Source organism: Rhinatrema bivittatum, chromosome 5, assembly GCF_901001135.1.
Source record: "Rhinatrema bivittatum chromosome 5, aRhiBiv1.1, whole genome shotgun sequence".
NCBI lineage: Eukaryota > Metazoa > Chordata > Amphibia > Gymnophiona > Rhinatrematidae > Rhinatrema > Rhinatrema bivittatum.
Genome location: NC_042619.1, coordinates 5110324 through 5136822, shown reverse-complemented (window position 1 = coordinate 5136822; position 26499 = coordinate 5110324). Strand labels below are relative to the sequence as shown.

The following is a 26499-nucleotide window of genomic DNA, read 5'->3' as shown; positions in this document are numbered from 1 at the left end:
AGAAAAAAATCCCGCAGAAAATCCTTGTGTAAAGCGCACTGGCAGCGTTAAGGATGAGGATAAAAACCCCCAGTATTTTTTTTGCCCAAGGTTTGGGATTCCCCCATTCCCCAAACGTTGCAGGAAATTGAGATCTGCCCCAGCAGAATGACCTACGGCTCTTTGTGCACCACTTCTGGCCTGCAGTGTACGACCCAGGCTTTCATGATTTCGGTTACAGCTGCGGTCACCCCTGCCTCCCCCCCTAGGAGGCCGCACCATGCATCTACCACCTTTTCTGTAAAAAGCGTTTCTTATTTTACTCGTCAACCCGAAACGTTTCTCATTAAAGCAAAAGTGAGCAGTACTAACCGGGCAGAAGTAGGAGTTTTCGGTGATGTACCTTGCTACAGTCTGGTTGCTGGCAGACATTGCCATGATAAGGAGCAGGGCGTCCCTGGCCTGCTGCCCGATAACTCCTTCCTGATGGATAAAGGGGATGAGGAGAGAGAAGATGATAAGGTTGGTGGGGCCTTGTTCTGCTGGGCTGGCAAAGAAGAGCTCAAGAATGGATGGCTCTTTAACCATGGAGACGCACAGCTGGTTCAGCAAGAGCACCAGGTTATTCTCCAGGACGGGCGAGGCTGGCTGGGGCGAGAAGGTGCTCAGCAGGTTCACCAGCGGCTGCAGCACCGGCTTGTGCCTCAGCAAGGGCTGCCGGGACTGGCTGATGAGCATCTCGTACAGCTTCAGCTGCTCCACCTTCTTCTCCTCGCTGAAGTCCCACTGCAGGTGCCAGCGCAGCAGCCGCTCCAGGATGTTCTCCGACACCACAAAGCCCAGAATGGGGCCCATGGCCACCTCATCTCGTGGACGGTCCTCGGCTAGCAAGTTCATCATCTGGTACGTGTTGTTCCGCACGGCACTCAGATCGTCTGCCGCCACCTGCTCCAGCCTGGAGCTGCTCTTCTCAAGTATTCTGAGCACCTACAAAGAGGGACACAGATGCAGAGCTGATGTGTATATACATAAACTAATGTGGCACATGGGCAGTAATAACTCAATCATTGATAGTTACCCTCCTGCCCACACATCTGGATAAGCTTACATACAATTACATGCACTCTCTAACCCACAATCATAGCCGAAGGAAGATCTGTGCAAGAGAAGGAGCATTTGCTAAATAAGCAGCAATAGCCAATCCCTGGAAAACCTGCTGCACCAATGGTTAATGTGCTGGAGCGCCAGGCAGACGACCTAGCGTTCCTTCCTACTCTTTGGGTTGGATGGGGCTGAGAATGCTACTGAAAGACCTTTACAAGGACATCCGGCAGCTGGCCACAGAGGAGCACTGAAGAGAGGTGTCAGCACCCCACTCTACAGCGCAGCAGAGCTGCTCGTCAGGAAAGGATCAGCAGTTATGATGGTCTGGGAAGAATTAGAGACAGGGGTAGGCAATTCTGCTCCTCGAGTGCCCCAGACAGGTCTGATTGTCAGGAAATGCACAGAGAACATGCATGAGATGTATCCGCATACAAAGGAGGCAGTGCATGCAGATATACCTCATTCATTCATTTATTTGTTTTTATATACCGGTGTTCGACTTACATATCCCATCGCTTTACAAATAATTTGAAAGGTGCGGGAAGGAAGTCCTTTCCTTTAGACAGGTACAGTAAATGATTAGAGAAATGTCATAAGATGTTATAGCAGCAATATGGGTAAAATCAGTGCCAATATAGATAGCATAAATAATAAGTGTGATAGAAGGGAATAGATGGTATAAATAGTGTTATAGTAGCAGTGGTTAGCATTAGAGTAACAGGGTAGCAGAGATTATCATTAGGTATATATAGCAGCAACAGGGGTAAAAACAGTGCCAATATAGATAGCATAACTAATAATAGTGTGACAAGAGGGGAATGGATGGCATAAATAGTGGTATCATATCATTGATTAGCATTAGAGTAACAGGGAAACAATAATTATCATTAGATATAATTTGTATCAAGGACATTGCTAGGAATAGATTGCATAAGTGAATGGATAGCATAATTAGAAATGTAATGGCAGTAATTAGCATTCGAGTAACAGGGCGAATTTATTGGTGTGGTGGTGCAGTGTTAGGGTCTGGTTTCGGGTTGGTTCGTGTGTGATGTTGGAAAGGCTTTGCGGAATAGCCATGTCTTAAGATTTTTCTTGAAGGATTGGGTGGATGGGCCTGTTCTTAGTTCTGTGGGGAGTTTGTTCCACAGGATGGGGCCCGGCATAGGAGATTGCTTGTTCCCTTGTTGATGTCCATTGAGTGGCTTTAGGGGGCGGTGTTTGTAGGAGGCTGGAGTTTGAGGAGCGCAGAGTCCGTGTGGGAAGAGAAGGGGGGTGGGCAGCCAGTTGGTTTGGTTGTTGGGGACGATGGTTAGAGTTTTGTACTGTGCTCGCTGAGGGACTGGAAGCCAGTGTAGGTCTTTGAGGATGGGTGTGATGTGGTCTGATCTCTTGCTGTTTGTGAGTGCTCTGGCCGCTGCGTTCTGGAGTAGTTGGATGGGTTTGAGGGTGGAGGCTGGGAGGCCCAGTAGTAGGGTATTGCAGTAGTCAAGTTTAGAGAAGAGAAGGGCCTGTAGAACTGTTCAAAAGCCTTGAGGTTATAGCAGTGGCTTGAGCTTTCTTAGGATTTGGAGTTTGTAAAATCCGTCTTTTAGTATATTTCAGCAAGGCTGTGTGGTCAAGAAGGCACAGGCCTGAGTTATGACTCATGCATATTCCTTGTGGATACACTGAAAAGCCAGCCTGTTTGCAGCACTGTAGGACTGCGGTTGCCCACTCCCTTATTATGCAATAAGAAGAGATGTGCCTGGGTTGGCAGATTGTAGATCAAACATCTCTTCCATTGATTGGGAGTTTTCACCCATTTGCTGGGATATCAAACAAAAACAAAACACCAAAAGGAACTAATCTGGTTCCTTTTGGGAGAGAAGTATTGCTTTGGTGTTCTGGAGAATTTAGTTATAACTCAGGCCTGTGCCTTCTTGACCCCACACAGCCTTGCTGAAATATACTGAGGAATAGTGAGTGAGAAATTACCTGGATATTCAGCAGAACGGACTCAGACACAGCCTCATATATTTAGGACCAGTATTTTCCTTGTGCGGGTAGCACGGAAGGGAATTTTCACATCTCTGGGCAAAGCCTTTGAGTGTCGTGCTCTCTGCTGCTGTTTAATTCTCACCTTCCCTTTCTTACTGAAGTGAGAGTGGAGAAAACCGCATGAATCCTGGGCTGCATGCACGCCCTGTGGCTGTCTCCTTATGTCGGCTACGGCACCCGCTGTGATGTTTCATTGCGTGATCAGGAGCAAGATGAGCGTCTCTGACAGGAGTCAGTATTCTCCCCTGCAGCTCACAGCAGCTTGGCCTGGAGCCTGGGCCCAGTGCATCAAACCCAATAATCGCCTGCGTTTCCTCTAGCACCCCACATCACCGCTGTGCCCGCTACTGCCTCCTATCCAGTGACAGCACCTCAGATCTGATGCAGATACCAGGGAGTCTGTGATAGTAAATGGCAAGAAGCAGCATATTGCTTTCATTATTTACGTTTTATATCTATTTTGTCCGTCTTGTTGTTACCTAATTTGAGCTTGCCTGGAAAGGTGAGAATATAAACCTCTATACCCGGGCACTTAAATATGGGAGTTAAAAGGGAAGCAGTAGAAACTGAGAGCAAGACATTTAGTTCCTCTCCCGTTTTTCCATGGCTTATTATACAGTTGTATTGCTCCATGATTTCCTAATATGTGATTTAATGTGCATAACTTATGTTTGAATTGTAAATATTTCTGTAGACATGATGTATGCATTGTATATTTTAAATGTTGGGAGCCACCTGAACTCCCCAGAAAAAAGCAGGATATAACTGGAAGTCATATAAACAAAATACCTAAAGAAAAGGTGTTTTTATAAATGGTGTCTCCCCCAGATGATCTGCAAGCCCAGGAATGTCCTTCAGCAGTTATCTGCGGGCGCCGCCGGGGAGGTGCAATACATTCGCCTGCCTCTTTTCTCCTTCCTGCCTGGTATGGAGTACCTGCCCTTTCACCCTGGCTGCCTGCAATCGCACAGCAGCAGCCCAGGCCTTAAATAAATCACCTGCCTGGGGACTCCTGCGCTGCTGAGAAAGGTCCAGCCTTACCACAATGTCAGGCCTCCTTACCTGGGACCAGTGGTTTTTAAAGACCATCAGGCAGGTCTCGGGGTCGGCAGTCACAGGTGTCTGAAGGCTGGCATTGCGGTGCGCCCGACTTCCAGATCCCCGGGGGTTCAGCTTACTGAGCCAGCTGATCCTCTCCATCAGGATGGGGCAAAGGTCAAATGCCGAGATGCCAAAAAGGTGTGGGTGGAAAGGGGGAGCAGTTAAAAACCATGGGTGCTGAACAGAAGGCGAAAGATTAAAGAAGGGATGGAGGCGGATAAAATGGATGAACGGCAAAGGTCCGCGGCCTCCACGACGTCGGTATCCAGTTGCCAGAGAGGCTAGCGCTGCCCGTTGGTGTCATCCAGTCTGAAGGCACAGTCGGTCCATGCTGCCTTATGCGGACGCCACACTGCAGAGAAAGAAAAGCATCCTGAATTATTACAGCCTTATGGGGAGGGTAGGCACTGGGGGAGAGGATACCCCGAGTTCTTACACTACTGCAGGATTAGGAGGAGCAGGTGCTATCCCAAATCATTACAGCACTGGCAGGGGAGCTTGGGGAAGGAGACCCTCACCCATCATCATACAGCTGCACAGCACTAACAAAGCTTTCTAGCATTCACCAGAGCCACAGGCATTCGACGTTTATTTCTGGAGAACCATTGGGAAAACATAATACTGACTCCTCAGGTTACTCTCTGACTCTATAGGGTGACTGAAAACAGGTGAAAAGAGCAGAAACTACTCTGTGCAAGAGTAACTTACATTCAGAGGAGCTCGAGCATTAGACATCACTTTATTGTGCACATGAGCACATGTAAGTCACGTCTACCTCACAGGAATCAGGACACTGAATGAACTGCTTCTGCTCTATTAAGGACACTGCAGCGGACCTAGGACTGCAGGTGAGGGAGAAAATCAAAGTTCAGCCACACCCAAGACTGCAGGGGGAGGAGGCTGGAGGCCAGCGAGCGCGGCAGCAGTTGGTGCTAGCTCCTCACATTTCCTCTTTCCCTGCGGCCCTCCTGCTCAGGTATCCCAGACGTTTGGGACCCCTCACTGCTTCAGGGTTTGGAGGCAGGTCGGGGCTGTCACACACAATCAGGACCAGCCCTGCCAGCAGGGTGGGGGCATTCTCCTTATCTGCCCCCATCTTCCCTCACCAGGGCCGCAGATGCCAAAATCCATCTCTGGAAAGAGTGACTAAGAGTGCCCAGGGCTTGTATGGACGCTATCTGAGCTGGACGCCAGCACAAACACTGCCAAGGAAGCAGGAGGGGCCTGGGCAATGCTTTCAGGATTCATGGACAGAGGCAGAGAGCTGTGGCAGAAAGGAGGGAAGGCATCAGCTCCTGAACGTCAAGAGGCAGGTGAGAATAAGGAAAGCCCACAAGAACGAAGCACCCAAGGATGTGTTCTGCCATTTCAAGGCCTCTCTCCGGACCAATAGAAAAATGCTGCAAATATACAGCACTGAAAAAAGTTTGTGAACCCCAATGAGAACTACAGGTTCTTATCAGGACCGGCCTTTTCTATGCATTAAAAAGGGCATTCATTAAAGAAGTCCACGTGTGCTGAGACACCACAAGACACCGAGCAGGATTCAGAGTCGGCGCGTGTGAAACAGTAAGCCAGTCCCTGGTTTCTTAGCACAATTAATTGGCTTAACTAGAATCAGGTATTTAAATAACTGGATAACAAACGGGCCGATTCAGTAAAACCCGCGGGAGGGTCGGCGCTCAGAGGCGAGCGTCCAGGCCCCTCCCTCCTGGGTGCGCGATTCTGTATGCAAATGAGGGCCTCCTTATGGGCAGAAGCGGCGGCTGTCAGCGGGTTTGACAGCCGATCCTCAATTTCACCGGCATCAGTTCTCGAAGCCACGGGTTCGGAAACCGGACGCTGGCAAAATTGAGCATCTGTTTTCCAACCCGTGAGCAGAATTTTATTTATTTATTTAAGATTTTTTATTTTATTTTTTTATTTTTGGGACCTCCGACTTAATAACGCCATGATATTAAGTCGGAGGGTGTATAGAAAAGCTGTTCTTTCTGCTTTTCTGTGCACTTCCCCGGTGCCGGCCAAAATTAGTGCCTACCTTTGGGCAGGAGTTAATTTCTAAAAGTAAAATGTACAGCTTGACTGCACATTTTATTTTCTGTATCTCGCTGGACTAACTAATAGGCTCATCAACATGCATTTGTATGTAGAGGGCACTATTAGTTTCGTGGGGGTTGGACGCGCGTTTTCCATGCGCTATTATCCCTTACTGTATAAGGGGTAATAATAGCGCGTAGAAAACGTGCGTCCAACCCCCACGAAACTAATAGTGCCCTCAATATACAAATGCATGTTGATGAGCCTATTAGTTAGTCCCGCGCGATACAGAAAGTATAAGGGGTAATAATAGTGTGTGGAAAACGCGCGTCCAAACGGGGGCTGACGATGCGCTCGGCCTGAGCACGCCGTACTGAACTGGCCTGAAAGTAAACCACTCTGCAGAGTAAATCTGCATGGCTGAATCTGGGCATCCTGTGCTCTGTAAAGGTCTATAAGGCTCTGGAGTTTGGTCTTCACCATCTAAGCGGCTGATGCAATAACTCGCAGTTGGAATAAGGGGATTAGCTCCTCTACAACCCACATCCAACACGGAGTGAATCTATTAGTGCTCACCACATGCATGCATGCATGTGAATAAGGCTATTAGCTATTCTCTCCCTATGGAAAAAAAATGTGCGTCTAGGACGCACATTTAGCGATCGCAAATTAACACCTGCCTTAAAAATTAACGCCCCTTAAAATTTTCATTTCTCTACCCCTACTCCTCCCAGTTCTGCCCTCTCCCTGCCTACCCCACGTGTATACTATAGCCTCAACTCCATGTTTTGCTTATAGTTATTATCTACTTGATCTTTCTGAATACTCTCCAAGTTCCACCTATCTCCCTGTTTAATGTATTTCCCTGCTGTTACAAGTTACATGTAAACAGATATGATGCTTCGACAAAAACCAGTATATAAAAACCTTAAACAAATAAATAAATAAATAAATAAATAATAGCTCAGCACTCCCTAAACCAGTACTGAAAAGCAGAAAAAACTGCTTTTCTGTACCGCCTCCTACTTAATATCGTTGCCTAAAGCTAATGTCTGAGCTGTACTACTACTTACTGTGAAGGAATTAACGTTATTTGAATGGTCATCTTGTCTTTCACATTGCTCTTATATATATATATATATATATATATAGCCCCTGAAGCAGCCCACGCTGTATGGGCGAAACTCAGCCCGAGTCGGGCACTGGTTTTTACCTTTAATTAAAGTATTTTCTGATCCCAACCTAATGTTGTTCTGGTTGCATTGCTGCTTAGAAATAATATGTCACCAATAGAAAGGAACAGTGATACTATTTTTGCAGAGCGAAAGTGTGGTTATAGAATCGCTCTACTAAAACAGCATCACTGTTCCATTCTATTGGTGGCACGATTAAAAAAAATGTTAAAGGACTTATGAAAAAGAATAGTTAATGCTCATCTGTCTGGGTTACAAGGTCATTTCTAAACATTTAGGGCTCCATCCATCCATTGTCAGACAGATAGTCTACAAGTGGAAAAAGCTGAAAACTAAAGTGACTCTTCCCTGGAGAGGCTGTCCTGTTGAGATTACCCCAAGAGGAAACAGGAAAAATCATCCATGAAGTCATGAAGAACCTAGTCTAACATATAAAGAAGCCCAGACCAAATGTATTCCACGCATTAGAAAAGGAGGAAGGACATCTAAACGACTACCCACATGGTTAAAAGGTGAGGTAAGCGAGGCTATAATAGCTAAAAAAAAAAAAAAAGGAAAAAGGATCCAAATGAAGAAAAAAGGAAACAGCATAAATACTGGCAAGTCAGATGCAAAGCTGTTCCTACAGGCCTTTCCCTCGATTACTCCCTGCTAATAAGAATAATGTTGAAAATCGTAATGTGAATTGCCACTGCTGATTAATGTATATAATGTAAATACCTGGATGTCTCCAATTTTCTTATAACTATATCCTCTGCTAAGTAGATTTTTCCCCTCTCCCATTCCTGTTTCTCGACCTACCCCCTTATTTGCCCCTTCTTCACCTCTAGCTTCGCCCCTTATCCCCCTCAAGTTCTCCTTTGCCTAGTCTCCTTCTTTGCTAAAATTAGCTAGCCATCATTGTACCCTAAAATGTTTGACCTTATATTCCTAATGTTCCTCAGTTTTTGGTTCTCAAAATGTTTCAGGCAGTTCTATGTTCCATTGTTTTCTCTGTTCCTTGTAAATGCATCACATGTTTTTCCCAGTGATGCTACCTATGTTCTCTGTAAACTGACACAATGTGCAAACGGTTGTCGGTATATAAAAAAATGGCAAATAAATAAATAAAGCTTTGATAAGGAAGGCAAAGAGAGAATTTGAAAAGAAGCTTGGCGTGGAAGCAAAAACTCATAATAAAAACTTTTTTAGGTACATTCGAGGTAAAAAGCCTGCGAGGGAGTCACTTGGACCATTAGATGATCAAGGAATAAAAGGGGAATTTAGGGATGATAAAGCCATAGCAGAGAGACTAAATGAATTCTTTGCTTCGATATTCACCGAGGAAGATGCAAAAGATATACCCATGCCAGAAATGATATTCAAAGGTGATGATTTAGAGGACATTAAACAAATCTCAGTGAATCTCAAAGATGTACTAGGGCAAATTGACAAACTAAAGAGTAGCAAATCACCTGGACCAGATGCTGAAAAAACAGAGAAATGAAATTGCAGACCTGCTATTGGAAATTTGTAAACTATCATTAGCATAGTCCATGGTACCTGAAGACAGGAGGGTTGGCAATTCAACGCCAATTTTTAAAAAGGGATCAAGGTGTGATCCAAGAAACTACAGTCTGCAATCCGTGCCAGGCAAAATGGTAAAACCTATCATAAAGAACATATATTGCCATAGTTTAATGGAGCAAAGCCAACATGGATTTAGCCAGGGGAAGTCTTGCCTAGCCAATTTGCCATATTTATTTGAGGGCATAAATAAATATGTGGGTAAGCCAGGGCAAGTCTTGCCTCACAAATCTGCTTCACTTTTTTGAAGGAGTTAATAAACATGTGGATAAAGGTGAACCGGTAGATATAGTATACTTGGATTTTCAGAAGGCGTTTGACAAAGTTCCTCATGAGAGGCTTCTAGGAAAAGTAAAAAGTCATGGGATAGGTGGCGATGTCCTTTCGTGGATTGCAAACTGGCTAAAAGACAGGAAACAGAGAGTAGGATTAAATGGTCAATTTTCTCAGTGGAAGGGAGTGGACAGTGGAGTGCCTCAGGGATCTGTATTGGGACCCTTACTGTTCAATATATTTATAAATGATCTGGAAAGAAATACGACGAGTGAGATAATCAAATTTGCAGATGACACAAAATTGTTCAGAGTAGTTAAATCACAAGCAGATTGTGATAAATTGCAGGAAGACCTTGTGAGACTGGAAAATTGAGCATCCAAATGGCAGATGAAATTTAATGTGGATAAGTGCAAGGTGATGCATATAGGGAAAAATAACCCATGCTATTAATTACACAATGTTGGGTGTGTTGGGTGCTACAACCCAAGAAAGAGATCTAGGCATCATAGTGGATAACACATTGAAATCGTCGGTTCAGTGTGCTGCGGCAGTCAAAAAAGCAAACAGAATGTTGGGAATTATTAGGAAGGGAATGGTGAATAAAACTGAAAATGTCATAATGCCTCTGTATCGCTCCATGGTGAGACCATGTACAATTCTGGTCGCTGCATCTCAAAAAAGATATAATTGCGATGGAGAAGGTACAGAGAAGGGCTACCAAAATGATAAGGGGAATGGATCAACTCCCCTATGAGGAAAGACTAAAGAGGTTAGGACTTTTCAGCTTGGAGAAGAGACGACTGAGGGGGGATATGATAGAGGTGTTTAAAATCATGAGAGGTCTAGAACGGGTAGATGTGAATCGGTTATTTACTCTTTCGGATAATAGAAGGACTAGGGGACACTCCATGAAGTTAGCATGGGGCACATTTAAAACTAATCGGAGAAAGTTCTTTTTTACTCAACGCACAATTAAACTCTGGAATTTGTTGCCAGAGGATGTGGTTAATGCAGTTAGTATAGCTGTGTTTAAAAAAGGATTGGATAAGTTCTTGGAGGAGAAGTCCATTACCTGCTGTTAAGTTCACTTAGAGAATAGCCACTGCCATTAGCAATGGTTACATGGAATAGACTTAGTTTTTGGGTACTTGCCAGGTTCTTATGGCCTGGATTGGCCACTGTTGGAAACAGGATGCTGGGCTTGATGGACCCTTGGTCTGACCCAGTATGGCATTTTCTTATGTTCTTATGTTCTTAAAGATGAGCCAACTGATTTAGGGTACCTGAATTTCCAGAAAGCATTTGACAAAGTCCCTCATGAGAGACTTCTTAGGAAATTAAAATGTCATCAGATAGGGGGAGGTATCCTAATGTGGATTGCCATTTGGCTAAACAATAGAAATCAGAGAGTAGGGCTAAATAGAACATTTTCTCAATGGAAAAAGGTGAACAGTGGAGTGCCCCAGGGATCTGTTCTGGGACCAGTGCTTTTTAATATATTTATAAATGACCTGGAAATGGGAACAAGTAGTGAGATGATCAAATTTGCCAATGATACAAAATTATTCAAAGTTGTTAATTGGGAGACTGGGCATGCAAATAGCAAATGAAATTTAATGTGGACATGTGGAAAGTTAATCACTTAAGGAAGAGTAACCCAAATTATAGCTACACAATGCGAGGTTCCACATTAGGAGTCAGCACTCAGGAAAAGGATTGAGGTGTCATCATTGATAATATGTTGTAATCTTCTGCTCAGCGTGCAGCAGCAGCCAAGAAAGCAAAGAGAACACTAGGGATTATTAGGAAAGGAATGGAGAATAAAACAGAGAATATCATAATGTCTCTGTATCACTCCATGGTGTGACCTCATCTTGTGTTCATATATCATACACAAACAGAATGCTGGGGATTATTAGGAAAGGAATGGAGAATAAAACAGAGAATATCATAATGTCTCTGTATCACTCCATGGAGCATCCTCATCCTGTGTTCATATATCATACACAAACAGAATGCTGGGGATTATTAGGAAAGGAATGGAGAATAAAACAGAGAATATCATAATGTCTCTGTATCACTCCATGGTGCATCCTCATCTTGTGTTCATATATCATACACAAACAGAATGCTGGGGATTATTAGGAAAGGAATGGAGAATAAAATAGAGAATATCATAATGTCTCTGTATCACTCCATGGTGCATCCTCATCTTGTGTTCATATATCATACACAAACAGAATGCTGGGGATTATTAGGAAAGGAATGGAGAATAAAACAGAGAATATCCTAATGCCTCTGTATCACTCCATGGTGCATCCTCATCTTGTGTTCATATATCATACACAAACAGAATGCTGGGGATTATTAGGAAAGGAATGGAGAATAAAACAGAGAATATCATAATGTCTCTGTATCACTCCATGGTGCATCCTCATCTTGTGCTCATATATCATACACAAACAGAATGCTGGGGATTATTAGGAAAGGAATGGAGAATAAAACAGAGAATATCATAATGTCTCTGTATCACTCCATGGTGCATCCTCATCTTGTGCTCATATATCATACACAAACAGAATGCTGGGGATTATTAGGAAAGGAATGGAGAATAAAACAGAGAATATCATAATGTCTCTGTATCACTCCATGGTGCGTCCTCATCTTGTGTTCCTATATCATACACAAACAGAATGCTGGGGATTATTAGGAAAGGAAAGGAGAATAAAACAGAGAATATCATAATGCCTCTGTATCGCTCCATGGTGCATCCTCATCTTGTGTTCATATATCATACACAAACAGAATGCTGGGGATTATTAGGAAAGGAATGGAGAATAAAACAGAGAATATCATAATGTCTCTGTATCACTCCATGGTGCATCCTCATCTTGTGTTCATATATCATACACAAACAGAATGCTGGGGATTATTAGGAAAGGAAAGGAGAATAAAACAGAGAATATCATAATGCCTCTGTATCGCTCCATGGTGCAACCCCATCTTGAGTATTGTGTGCAGTTCTGGTCACCACATCTCAAGAAAGATAGAGCAGAATCAGAAAAGGTACAGAGAAGGGTACCAAGATGATAAAGGGGATGGAACAATTCCCCTATGAAGAAAGGCTAAAGAGGTTAGGATTCTTCAGCTTGGAGAAGAGACGGCTGAGGGAGGATATGACAGAGGTCTATAAAATAATGAATGGAGTGAATGACAAAACGTTTAGTTGTTTACTCTTTCAGGATCCTGGGCTTCATGGCCCCTTGGTCTGACCCAGTATGGCAAATCTTATGTCAAGATCTTCAGACCTCTCTTGCTGCAGCTGACGCGAGGGTTCATGAATCAACCATCAGGAAATAACTGAATGGGAATTGTGTTCATGGGATAGCTAGGAAGAAACCATCTTTATTGAAAAGAACACTACTCCCTGACTCAGGTTTGCCAAAGAGCATCTGCACGACCCACAAGACTTCTGGAATAATGTTCTCTGGACAGAAAGCTCAAAAATTTAACTTTTCAGACACAACAACCAATATCACTTTTCAAATTAAGAACCTCATCCCCACTGGCAAGCATGGAGGCAGAGGTGGGGGTCTTGGATGACTCCCCATGACTGGTGGAACCATAAATTCTTATCAGAAAATTCTAGAGAAGATTATTAGGCCATCTCTTCATGAACTCAAGCTGGCAACGACCCTAAACATTCAAGTACATTTAATCATAGAATGGCTGAAGACTACGACATTAGGTCAGTCATGACCTAAACTCTACTGAAATGTTGTAGCTGGACATGAAGGAAACTGTTCATGCACGGAAGTCCTCCAATGTCAGAGTTAAAATAGTTCAGTATTCAGAAAAGCAGACCAAAATTTCTCAAGGGCGATGGAGAGAATGATTAAGGAAAAGTTTAGTTCAGGATCTTAAGAAATGAAATTGCCAGTGTCTCATATATCATTTATGTCTGAGTTATTTATTCAATGGGGTTATCAGGGTTTAGATTAGGTTCTAATCATGTTCTGAGTATAAAGCTTTGCTCAGCACTTGTTCATGACAAGAGAGGTCTCGCCTGCTGGTTATGGGCAGAGAAATCAGTACAACCTTTAAGCAATTGCATGTCAGGACTTGCTGCTGGGTGCGGCAGAAGCAGGAAGCTCAGTGCCAACTCTCCCAATGAAGTGTCCTGGAGGAAGGGATCAGTTTGCATTCCTGCAAGTACAGTAAGCGGTGAAGCAGGCACCACCCTGCAGCCCACCTTCAGCATCTGCAGCGCCTTCTCAAAGGTGGAGTGCCGAAAACCTCAGCTTCCCCGTTTCTTAGCTCTCCGACTTCACCCGACTTCTCCTTTGCTTTAGGCCTAACGAATTTTATTTTTGGACTGGTTTCAAATAAAATTACAGCTGCTAACAGAGACACCGCTCCTTCTAAAAAAATCTCCTTCCCCGATCATATAAGGGGGCAGAAATGTAATTAAATGTTGCGGCTATGACCATTGCGGGACATCAGCAGGTTTTAACTGCATGTATTTAGTGTATTGTACCTCTCCCATCTGAGATTACAAGATTGTGGGAAGGATTTTACCTGTATTTATTTGATTGCAATTATTTTCTGCTACATCCAATGAAACTGAGCAGTGTGGTTTACAAGGAAACATTTCATAAACTATGACAACATACAATAATAATACAAATATTAAATAGAAGAAAACCTTTTCCTCCCAAAACACAGTAGAGGAATGACCCTTGTAGACCGGCTGTTTCATTGCATTCACTTGCCTAAACATACTAGAGCAATATTCAGCGCTGGTCGGGTAAGTTACGATGTATAATCAGCGGCAGGGCAAAGCCAATGAATATCCACGTATATGTGTACGTTTACCCGGCTAAGTTTACACTTGCCTTATGCTGCATCTAAACTTATACGGCTAACTCCAAATATCGGTAATTACACATCCAACTCACTCCGCTCCCGATCCGCCTAGTATCGCCTCTTTATGCGCGGACATTTTAGCCGCATACGGGACTGATAAGGCTAAGTGGCAGCCACTGAATACGGGCGCATATTCAGCAGATAAATCCCGCTTATCCGGCTAAATAGCACTGAATGAATATTGACCTCCATATCTTCAGGAAACAATGTGCAATCTTCGTGCATCCCAAGCCCAGGATCCAGAGAACTGTACAGTACCGGAGCTCTCCCTCGTATTTCCTGGCTGAGACGAATCTTTCGGCCGGGAACTGCCAAAAGCCACTGAAGATCAGAACGAGCAGGAAGATACGGTTTGCTCTTTCAAGGCTCTGTGAAGGTAAGCACAGGCGTCATGCAGTCAGCGAGGACGCGGGCTTCCCCGCTCAGTTTCTCTATCCTGCGCTGCTGTATTTGTTGTGTGTTCTTTCCTTAGCTGCCTGCGGTTTCTCCTTTTCTTATGTGATATTGTCTTTCACTTCCCCAGTGAGAGTAAGGCATGTAGTTGGTTGCATTAGGGATTTCTATTTGTTTATTATGCTGTCTTGATGTATATTATTCTGTTTATGATGTAAACTGCTTGGGTCCTTTTTTTGGGGGTGGGGGAATGAATGCATTATAAAAGTAAAACAGAACTGAATAGGAAGTGAACCTTTCAGCTGCCTGTGCCGCACTCCAGCTTTACAAGTCGCTGTGCGATGCCTGCACGGGGCTCCTCAGTTATCCAGTGCTATAATTCATGCTTTACATGTGGCAATGTGACGCCCGAGGTCTCTCCATCCTAGGCAGAGAGACTTTACAGACAGGGTCAGCAGTAAATGGAGGTATTCCAACCGTGTAATAACCAGAAACAAACAACAAAACACCAGGTAAGGATCATAAGAACATAAGAACATGCCTTGCTGGGTCAGACCAAGGGTCCATCAAGCCCAGCATCCTGTTTCCAACAGACGCCAAACCAGGCCATAAGAACCTGGCAAGTACCCAAAAACTAAGAAGATCCCAAGCTACTATTCCTTATTAATTAATAGCAGGTAATGGACTTCTCCTCCAAGAACTTATCCAAACCTTTTTTAAACACAGCTACACTAACTGCACTAACCACATCCTCTGGCAACAAATTCCAGAGTTTAATTGTGCGTTGAGTAAAAAAGAATTTTCTCCGATTAGTCTTAAATGTGCCCCATGCTAACTTCATGGAGTGCCCCCTAGTCCTTCTATTATTAGAAAGTGTAAATAACCGAGTCACATCTACTCGTTCTAGACCTCTCATGATTTTAAACACCTCTAACATATCCCCCCTCAGCCGTCTCTTCTCCAAGCTGAATAGCCCTAACCTCTTTAGTCTTTCCTCATAGGGGAGCTGTTCCATCCCCTTTATCATTTTGGTTGCCCTTCTCTGTACCTTCTCCATCGCAATTATATCTTTTTTGAGATGCGACGACCAGAATTGTACACAGAATTCAAGGTGCGGTCTCACCACGGAGCGATACAGAGGCATTATGATATTTTCCGTTTTATTTACCATTCCCTTCCTAATAATTCCCAACATTCTGTTTGCTTTTTTGACTGCCGCAGCACACTGAACCGACGATTTTAAAGTATTATCCACTATGATGCCTAGATCTTTTTCCTGGGTGGTAGCTCCTAATATGGAACCTAACATTGTGTAACTATAGTATGGGTTATTTTTCCCTATATGCAACACCTTGCACTTATCTACATTACATTTTTCTGCCATTTGGATGCCCAATCTTCCAGTCTTGCAAGGTCCTCCTGTAATGTATCACAATCCGCTTCTGATTTAACTGCTCTGAATAATTTTGTATCATCCGCAAATTTGATAACCTCACTCGTCGTATTCCTTTCAGATCATTTATATATATATTGAAAAGCACTGGTCCAAGTACAGATCCCTGAAGCACTCCACTGTTTACCCTTTTCCACTAAGAAAATTGACCATTTAATCCTACTCTCTGTTTCCTGTCTTTTAACCAGTTTTGTAATCCACGAAAGGACATCGCCTCCTATCCCATGACTTTTTAGTTTTCTTAGAAGCCTCTCATGAGGGACTGTGTCAAATGCCTTCTGAAAATCCAAATACACTACATTTACCTGTTCACCTTTATTCACATGTTTATTAACCCCTTCAAAAAAATGAAGATTTGTTAGGCAAGACTTCCCTTGGGTAAAGCCATGTTGACTGTGTTCCATTAAACCATGTCTTTCTATATGCTCTATGATTTTGATCTTGAGAATAGTTTCCACTATTTTTCCCGGCACTGAAGTCAGGTTCACTGGTCTATAGTTACCTGGATCGCCCCTGGAGCCCTTTTTAAATATTGGGGTTACATTGGCCACCCTCCAGTCTTCAGGTACAATGGATGATTTTAATGATAGGTTACAATTTTAACTAATAGATCAGAAATTTCATTTTTGAGTTCCTTCAGTACCCTAGGATGCATACCATCCTGTCCAGGCGATTTGCTACTCTTTAGTTTGTCAATCTGACCTACTACATCTTCCAGGTTCACAGTGATTTCGTTCAGTTCGTCTGACTCATCACTCCTGAAAGCCATCTCCGGAACTGGTATCTCCCCAACATCCTCATTAGTAAACACGGAGGCAAAGAATTAATTTAGTCTTTCTGCAATGTCCTTATCTTCCCTAAGAGCCCCTTTAACCCCTCGGTCATCTAATGGTCCAACCGACTCCCTCACAGGTTTCTTGCTTCAGATATATTCTAAAAAGATTTTATTATGAGTTTTTCCCTCCATGGCCAACTTCATTTCAAATTCTCTCTTCGCCTTTCTTATCAATGTTTTACACTTAACTCGACAATGCTTATGTTTTACCCTATTTTCTTCAGATGGATCCTTCTTCCAAATTTTGAAGGATTTTTTTTTTTTTTTTTACCTAAAATAGCCTCTTTCACCTCACCTTTTAACCGTGACGGTAATCGTTTTGCCTTCCTTCCATCTTTCTTAATGCGTGGAATACATCTGGACTGCGCCTCTAGGATTGTATTTTTAAACAATGTCCAAGCCTGTTGAACACTTTTAACCTTTGCAGCTGCACCTTTCAGTTTTTTTCTAACTATTTTCCTCATTTTATCAAAGTTTCCCTTTTGAAAGTTTAGTGTTAGAGCTGCAGATTTACTTATTGTCCCCCTTCCAGTTATTAGTTTAAATTTGATCATATTATGATCACTGTTGCCAAGTGGCCCCACCACCGTTACCTTCTCTCACCAAATCATGTGTTCCACTAAGAATTAAATCTAAAATAGCTCCCTCTCTTGTTGGTTCCTGAACCAATTGCTCCATGAAGCAGTCATTTATCACATCCAGGGACTTTATGTCTCTAGCAAGCCCTGATGTTACATTTACCCAGTCAATATTGAGGTAATTCAAATCTTCCATTATTATTGCACTGCCAAATTGGTTAGCTTCCGTGATTTCTCTTAGCATTTCATCATCTGTCTGACCATTTTGTCCAGGTGGACGGTAGTATACTCCTATCACTATACTCTTACCCAACACACATGGGATTTCTACCCATATAGATTCTACTGAGCATTTAATCTCTTGTGTGATCTTTATCCTGTTGGACTCTATACCCTCCCGGACATAAAGTGCCACACCCCCACCAAGTTGATCCTCCCTATCATTGCGATATAATTTGTACCCTGATATAGCACTGTCCCACTGGTTATCCTCCTTCCACCAGGTCTCTGTGATGCCAATTATGTCAATCTCACCATTTGCTGCTATACACTCTAACTCTCCCATCTTACTTCTTAGACTTCTGGCATTGGCATGCAGACATTTCAAAGTGTGTTTTTTGTTTGTATTAACAACCTGCTTTTCAGTTGTTAGGGATAATTCGGAAATCATTAGCTTTGGTGATTTTTTACAAATAGGCACATGGACTCGTTTGCTTTTATTGGAACCTCTCTGTTGGGATGCCCTAACTCTCCTGTTTCATTAGTATCCTTCAAGGATACATTTCTCCGAACCATGCACTGCTGAGTGACTGTCAGCTTTCCCCCTTGTTCTAGTTTAAAATCTGCTCTATCTCCTTTTTGAAATTAGTGCCAGCAGCTTGGTTCCACCCTGGTTAAGGTGGAGCCCATCCTTTCGGAAAAGTCTCCCTCTTCCCTAAAATTTTCCCCAGTTCCTTACAAAACTGAATCCCTCTTCCTTGCACCATCGTCTCATCCACGCATTGAAACTCTGGAGCTCTGCCTGCCTCTGGGGACCTGCACGTGGAACAGGGAGCAATTCAGAGAAAGCCACCCTGGGAGTTCTGGATTTCAGCTTCCTACGTAAAATCCTAAATTTGGCTTCCAGAAAATCTCTCCCACATTTTCCTATGTCGTTGGTGCCCACATGTACCACAACAGCCGGCACCTCCCCAGCACTGTCTATAATCCTATCTAGTTGACGCGTGAGGTCTGCCACCTTCACACAGGCAGGCAAGTTACCAGGCGGTCCTCATATCTACCAGCCACCCTGCTATCTACATTTTTAATAATTGAATCACCAACTATGATGTCTGGCCTAACCCTTCCCTCCTAGGCAGTAGCCCTGGGAGACTTGTCCTCAGTGCAAGAGGACAATGCATCACCTGGAAAGCAGGTCCTTACTACAGGATCCCTTCCTGCTACACCAGGGTGATGTTCTCCTACTGGGAGACCTTTCTGATCCAAGGCAGGACTGGGGCTGCCAGACTGGATTTGGGACTTGGCTACTATGTCCCTGAAGGTCTCATCAATGTACCTCTCTGTCTGCCTCAGCTCCTCCAAGTCTGCTACTCTAGCCTCCAGAGATCGGACTCGTTCCCTGAGAGCCAGGAGCTCTTTGCACTGAGTGCACACATACAATCTCTCACCAGTGGGTAAAAAAAATCATACATGTGACACTCAATGCAAAAGACTGGAAAGCCCCCCTCTTGCTGCTGGACTGCTGCCTTCATCTTAGTTTTATTGAGTTCCTAGTTAAGTTTAGGTTACTAAGGGAGTTGGAATGAGAGTACTTTAAATTTAGAGGTGAATTTACTAATTAATCAGCTAGTGTCCTACAAGGGGATGATTAAACTTTCAATAAGGGCTGGGTCAATGGTATGCTTTAGTTAAGACCCTGATTGATTTTTAATGAGAAAGTGTCTCATGCCTAAAAATCAAGGGCTGGGTGGGTGGGAAAGACAGACACTAGAATTAACTATCTCTGGCTTGCTTATTACCTCAGACACACATACCCTAAAGAACATATCCCTCTATTTCACCTTTCACCAAAGATTTCCGAAAACTATATTTAACCACCGTTAATCTTCATTCAGTTAATTGAAGGGTTTGAGATTTGTGCGCCGTTAGGCGCACAAGCTTCCGGACCTCCTCTACTGCAAAGGGTGCGGGGCCTCTGGAAGCTGGGGCTGTGGACGTCAATCCCTGGATCACTTGTGGTGACCTCTGGACTCCTCTCCCGGCGGTTGCTGGGAGTAGTATGCAGATGAGCCTTCTGGTCCTCCTCTACTGCGCCATAAGGTCCATCTAGTCCACTCAAGCTACTTCCTCGCACAATGACAGACACACCCACTGTCCCTTCGCTTCTTTGCTACTTATTCCAGGCTTCCTTGAATTCTGTTTCTGCTTTTCCCTCCACCGGGAGACCCTTCAGTGCATCCCCCACCCTTTCCATAAAGAAATATTTTCTGATGTGGGTTCTGAGTCTGCCACCTCCTTGGGGTCTCAGACTTGATTCTAGAGCATTTTCCTTTAGTCTGAAAAAGATTTTCTTCTTTTGCATTTATAATTTGAGGTGATTGAATATCCCTTTCATATCCCCCTGCTCACAATTTCTCCTCTAGGGTTTTAAAGCAGTCTCTGGTCTACAATTCCACGGCCGGGGCTGCAAAATCCGACCTTCACGGACTGGGAAAGCAGAGGCTGAATGGCTTCCTGGCAGGCAGAAAGAGGAGGAGAAGAGCAGGAGTTCAGACCACGATCTTCTCCTTTGCCACCTGGGGCTTGACTGCCACTTTGATTGCGTCGCAGGATGGTGCCCTATGTAGGCCCAGCTACAGTCAAGCTCTGGGCAAAAGGGGCAAATGCAGCCCAAGGTGCTACTGTTCCCCCTCCTCCTACCAGCCCAATCCACAGAGGGGGAGGGGGAAGGGGTTAGGCGACTGACCAAGAGGACAGGGCCCAATCAGGCCCTGCGTAGCAAAATGCCTGGCTCTTACAAGGGCATCACCCCTACAAAAAAGAAACTTAAACTCCACCCTATTTACACATACTAATAGTCTCTGAATTTGGCTGGCATTACCAAGTAGAGAAGATCTGTTACATAGCAAGAGAGAGAGGAAGATTGCTGGGGATGGGGAGGGGGAGGGATTGAGAGAGGAAGATTGCTGATGATGGGGAGGGAATGAGAGAGGAAGATTGCTGGGGATAGGGAGGGATTGAGAGAGGAGATTGCTGGGGAGGGGGAGGGATTGAGAGAGGAGATTGCTGGGGAGGGGGAGGGATTGAGAGAGGAGATTGCTGGGGGAGGGGAGGGATTGAGAGAGGAAGATTGCTGGGGGAGGGGAGGGATTGAGAGAGGAGATTGCTGGGGACGGGGAGGGATTGAGAGAGGAAGATTGCTGGGGATGGGGAGGGATTGAGAGAGGAAGATTGCTGGGGAGGGGGAGGGATTGAGAGAGGAGATTGCTGGGGAGGGGAGGAATTGAGAGAGGAAGATTGCTGGGGAGGGGGAGGGATTGAGAGAGGAAGATTGCTGGGGAGGGGAGGGAGTGAGAGAGGAGATTGCTGGGGAGGGGAGGGATTGAGAGAGGAAGATTGCTGGGGAGGGGGAGGGAGTGAGAGAGGAAGATTGCTGGGGAGGGGGAGGGAGTGAGAGAGCAGATTGTTGGGGATGGATTAAAGGAAGGTTGTTTGGGTGGGGGGAGGTACTATTGAGAGGGAGAGTGATAAGAGGAGGGGAGGGATTGAGAGAGGAGATTGCTGGGGGAGGGGGAAGGATTGAGAGAGATTGCTGGGGAGTGGGAGGTATTGAGAGAGGAAGATTGCTGGGGAGGGGGAGGGAGTGAGAGAGGAGATTGTTGGCGATGGGGAGGGATTGAGAGAGGAGATTGCTGGGGAGGGGAGGAATTGAGAGAGGAGATTCCTGGGGAGGGGGAGGGAGTGAGAGAGGAGATTGCTGGGGGAGGGGGAGGGATTGAGTGAGAGAATAAGATTGCTGGGGGAGGGATTGAGTGAGAGAGGAAGATTGCTGGGGGAGGGATTGAGTGAGAGAGGAAGATTGCTGGGGAGGGGGAGGGAGTGAGAGAGGAGATTGTTGGGGATGGATGAAAGGAAGGTTGTTTGGGTGGAGGGGAGGTACTATTGAGAGAGAGAGAGTGATAAGGGGAGGGGCAGCTGCAGTGATGGTCACTTGTGTGGGGAGTGGGTTGGTGCTCTCAGTCCTCAGAGCTGGTCAGCAGTGTGCATGGGTCTCCAATGCCCCGCCAGCCTGGGGCCAGCCCTGGCTTAGAAACCCCTTCTGACCTGTTTTACCCTTCCCTTTCTAGCTTGCTGTCTCCTCATCAAGGTGGAGACTGCGATGGAGTTTCCTCCTCTTCCTCGCCACTGCTCAGGCTCCCCTCTGCTCTCTTCCTCTCCTTCCTCATAGATTCTCTCTCCTCTCTCACTGCCTTGCTCGCGTTCACTTTCTGGTTTCTGTATGCGCATGGGCACTTCCAGCAGTGCAAACATTTCAGAGCTACATTTACAGTCCTTTCCCGCTAATCAGTTGTGTTTTCCACCCCAGCCCTTTCCTTAGGAGGGGTTCTGTCTCCCACTCAGATAAGGGCATTTTGGTCCTGCTCCTCCCAGTTACAAATGTCAGTTTTGCTTCCTGTGTAATATAACAACCCTTCTCCTTCTGGGTGCCTGAGATTGTACTGACGCAGAGCAGGTTCCTGCGCCCCTCACACTCCCCCTGTGCTTCACAGCCCCGGCACTGCCACGCGGTGCTGCCAGTTACCATTATATCCAGAGGGACCTGCTCCTGCACCCCTCACACTCCCCCTGTGCTTCACAGCCCCGGCACTGCCAGGCGGTGCTGCCAGTTACCATTATATCCAGAGGGACCTGCTCCTGCACACCTCACACTCCCCCCGTGCTTCACAGCCCCGGCGCCCTGCCACGCGGTGCTGCCAGTTACCATTATATCCAGAGGGACCTGCTCCTGCACCCCTCACACTCCCCCCGTGCTTCACAGCCCCGGCACTGCCACGCGGTGCTGCCAGTTACCATTATATCCAGAGGGACCTGCTCCTGCACCCCTCACACTCCCCCCGTGCCTCACAGCCCCGGCGCTCTGCTACGCGGTGCTGCCAGTTACCATTATATCCAGAGGGACCTGCTCCTGCACCCCTCACACTCCCCCCGTGCTTCACAGCCCCGGCACTGCCACGCGGTGCTGCCAGTTACCATTATATCCAGAGGGACCTGCTCCTGCACCCATCACACTCCCCCGTGCTTCACAGCCCCGGCGCTCTGCCACGCGGTGCTGCCAGTTACCATTATATCCAGAGGGACCTGCTCCTGCACCCCTCACACTCCCCCCGTGCTTCACAGCCCCGGCGCCCTGCCACGCGGTGCTGCCAGTTACCATTATATCCAGAGGGACCTGCTCCTGCACCCCTCACACTCCCCCTGTGCCTCACAGCCCCGGCACTGCCACGCGGTGCTGCCAGTTACCATTATATCCAGAGGGACCTGCTCCTGCACCCCTCACACTCCCCCTGTGCTTCACAGCCCCGGCACTGCCACGCGGTGCTGCCAGTTACCATTATATCCAGAGGGACCTGCTCCTGCACCCCTCACACTCCCCCTGTGCCTCACAGCCCCGGCGCTCTGCCACGCGGTGCTGCCAGTTACCATTATATCCAGAGGGACCTGCTCCTGCACCCCTCACACTCCCCCTGTGCTTCACAGCCCCGGCACTCTGCCACGCGGTGCTGCCAGTTACCATTATATCCAGAGGGACCTGCTCCTGCGGCCCTCACACTCCCCCTGTGCTTCACAGCCCCGGCGCTCTGCCACGCGGTGCTGCCAGTTACCTTATATCCAGAGGGACCTGCTCCTGCACCCCTCACACTCCCCCTGTGCTTCACAGCCCCGGCACTGCCACGCGGTGCTGCCAGTTACCATTATATCCAGAGGGACCTGCTCCTGCACCCCTCACACTCCCCCCGTGCCTCACAGCCCCGGCGCTCTGCCACGCGGTGCTGCCAGTTACCATTATATCCAGAGGGACCTGCTCCTGCACCCCTCACACTCCCCCCGTGCCTCACAGCCCCGGCGCTCTGCCACGCGGTGCTGCCAGTTACCATTATATCCAGAGGGACCTGCTCCTGCACCCCTCACACTCCCCCCCGTGCTTCACAGCCCCGGCACTGCCACGCGGTGCTGCCAGTTACCATTATATCCAGAGGGACCTGCTCCTGCACCCCTCACACTCCCCCTGTGCTTCACAGCCCCGGCACTGCCACGCGGTGCTGCCAGTTACCATTATATCCAGAGGGACCTGCTCCTGCACCCCTCACACTCCCCCTGTGCCTCACAGCCCCGGCGCTCTGCCACGCGGTGCTGCCAGTTACCATTATATCCAGAGGGACCTGCTCCTGCACCCCTCACACTCCCCCTGTGCTTCACAGCCCCGGCACTCTGCCACGCGGTGCTGCCAGTTACCATTATATCCAGAGGGACCTGCTCCTGCGGCCCTCACACTCCCCCTGTGCTTCACAGCCCCGGCGCTCTGCCACGCGGTGCTGCCAGTTACCTTATATCCAGAGGGACCTGCTCCTGCACCCCTCACACTCCCCCTGTGCTTCACAGCCCCGGCACTGCCACGCGGTGCTGCCAGTTACCATTATATCCAGAGGGACCTGCTCCTGCACCCCTCACACTCCCCCCGTGCCTCACAGCCCCGGCGCTCTGCCACGCGGTGCTGCCAGTTACCATTATATCCAGAGGGACCTGCTCCTGCACCCCTCACACTCCCCCCGTGCCTCACAGCCCCGGCGCTCTGCCACGCGGTGCTGCCAGTTACCATTATATCCAGAGGGACCTGCTCCTGCACCCCTCACACTCCCCCCGTGCTTCACAGCCCCGGCGCTCTGCCACGCGGTGCTGCCAGTTACCATTATATCCAGAGGGACCTGCTCCTGCACCCCTCACACTCCCCCCGTGCTTCACAGCCCCGGCACTGCCACGCGGTGCTGCCAGTTACCATTATATCCAGAGGGACCTGCTCCTGCACCCCTCACACTCCCCCCGTGCTTCACAGCCCCGGCGCCCTGCCACGCGGTGCTGCCAGTTACCATTATATCCAGAGGGACCTGCTCCTGCACCCCTCACACTCCCCCCGTGCTTCACAGCCCCGGCGCCCTGCCACGCGGTGCTGCCAGTTACCATTATATCCAGAGGGACCTGCTCCTGCACCCCTCACACTCCCCCCCGTGCTTCACAGCCCCGGCGCCCTGCCACGCGGTGCTGCCAGTTACCATTATATCCAGAGGGACCTGCTCCTGCACCCCTCACACTCCCCCCGTGCTTCACAGCCCCGGCGCCCTGCCACGCGGTGCTGCCAGTTACCATTATATCCAGAGGGACCTGCTCCTGCACCCCACACACTCCCCCCGTGCTTCACAGCCCCGGCGCTCTGCCACGCGGTGCTGCCAGTTACCATTATATCCAGAGGGACCTGCTCCTGCACCCCTCACACTCCCCCCGTGCTTCACAGCCCCGGCGCTCTGCCACGCGGTGCTGCCAGTTACCATTATATCCAGAGGGACCTGCTCCTGCACCCCTCACACTCCCCCCGTGCTTCACAGCCCCGGCGCCCTGCCACGCGGTGCTGCCAGTTACCATTATATCCAGAGGGACCTGCTCCTGCACCCCTCACACTCCCCCCGTGCTTCACAGCCCCGGCGCTCTGCCACGCGGTGCTGCCAGTTACCATTATATCCAGAGGGACCTGCTCCTGCACCCCTCACACTCCCCCTGTGCTTCACAGCCCCGGCACTGCCACGCGGTGCTGCCAGTTACCATTACATCCAGAGGGACCTGCTCCTGCACCCCTCACACTCCCCCTCCCCCTGTGCCTCACAGCCCCGGCGCTCTGCCACGCGGTGCTGCCAGTTACCATTATATCCAGAGGGACCTGCTCCTGCACCCCTCACGCTCCCCCTGTGCTTCACAGCCCCGGTACTGCCACGCGGTGCTGCCAGTTACCATTATATCCAGAGGGACCTGCTCCTGCACCCCTCACACTCCCCCTGTGCTTCACAGCCCCGGCGCTCTGCCACGCGGTGCTGCCAGTTACCATTATATCCAGAGGGAACTGCTCCTGCGGCCCTCACACTCCCCCTGTGCCTCACAGCCCCGGCACTCTGCCACGCGGTGCTGCCAGTTACCTTATATCCAGAGGGACCTGCTCCTGCACCCCTCACACTCCCCTGTGCTTCACAGCCCCGGCACTGCCACGCGGTGCTGCCAGTTACCATTATATCCAGAGGGACCTGCTCCTGCACCCCTCACACTCCCCCCGTGCCTCACAGCCCCGGCGCTCTGCCACGCGGTGCTGCCAGTTACCATTATATCCAGAGGGACCTGCTCCTGCACCCCTCACACTCACCCTGTGCTTCACAGCCCCGGCACTGCCACGCGGTGCTGCCAGTTACCATTATATCCAGAGGGACCTGCTCCTGCACCCCTCACACTCCCCCTGTGCTTCACAGCCCCGGCACTGCCACGCGGTGCTGCCAGTTACCATTATATCCAGAGGGACCTGCTCCTGCACCCCTCACACTCCCCCCGTGCCTCACAGCCCCGGCGCTCTGCCACGCGGTGCTGCCAGTTACCATTATATCCAGAGGGACCTGCTCCTGCACCCCTCACACTCCCCCCGTGCCTCACAGCCCCGGCGCTCTGCCACGCGGTGCTGCCAGTTACCATTATATCCAGAGGGACCTGCTCCTGCACCCCTCACACTCCCCCCGTGCCTCACAGCCCCGGCGCTCTGCCACGCGGTGCTGCCAGTTACCATTATATCCAGAGGGACCTGCTCCTGCACCCCTCACACTCCCCCCCGTGCCTCACAGCCCCGGCGCTCTGCCACGCGGTGCTGCCAGTTACCATTATATCCAGAGGGACCTGCTCCTGCACCCCTCACACTCCCCCCGTGCCTCACAG

General features: G+C 47.9%; 1 protein-coding gene across 2 annotated transcripts in view; it reads right to left on the bottom strand.

Annotated features, from left to right (window-relative positions):
* The window catches only part of FAM160A2 (family with sequence similarity 160 member A2), a 211879-nt gene that overhangs the window by 148004 nt on the left and 37376 nt on the right, over positions 1-26499 (bottom strand). For both annotated transcript variants that reach the window (XM_029601916.1, XM_029601917.1), the window contains exons 3-4: positions 4186-4576; positions 352-966 (exon numbers count right to left, since the gene is read on the bottom strand). In XM_029601916.1, the coding sequence (XP_029457776.1) occupies positions 352-966; positions 4186-4323 (753 nt within the window). In that variant the 5' untranslated portion in view covers positions 4324-4576. The remainder of the gene's footprint in view (positions 1-351; positions 967-4185; positions 4577-26499) is intronic.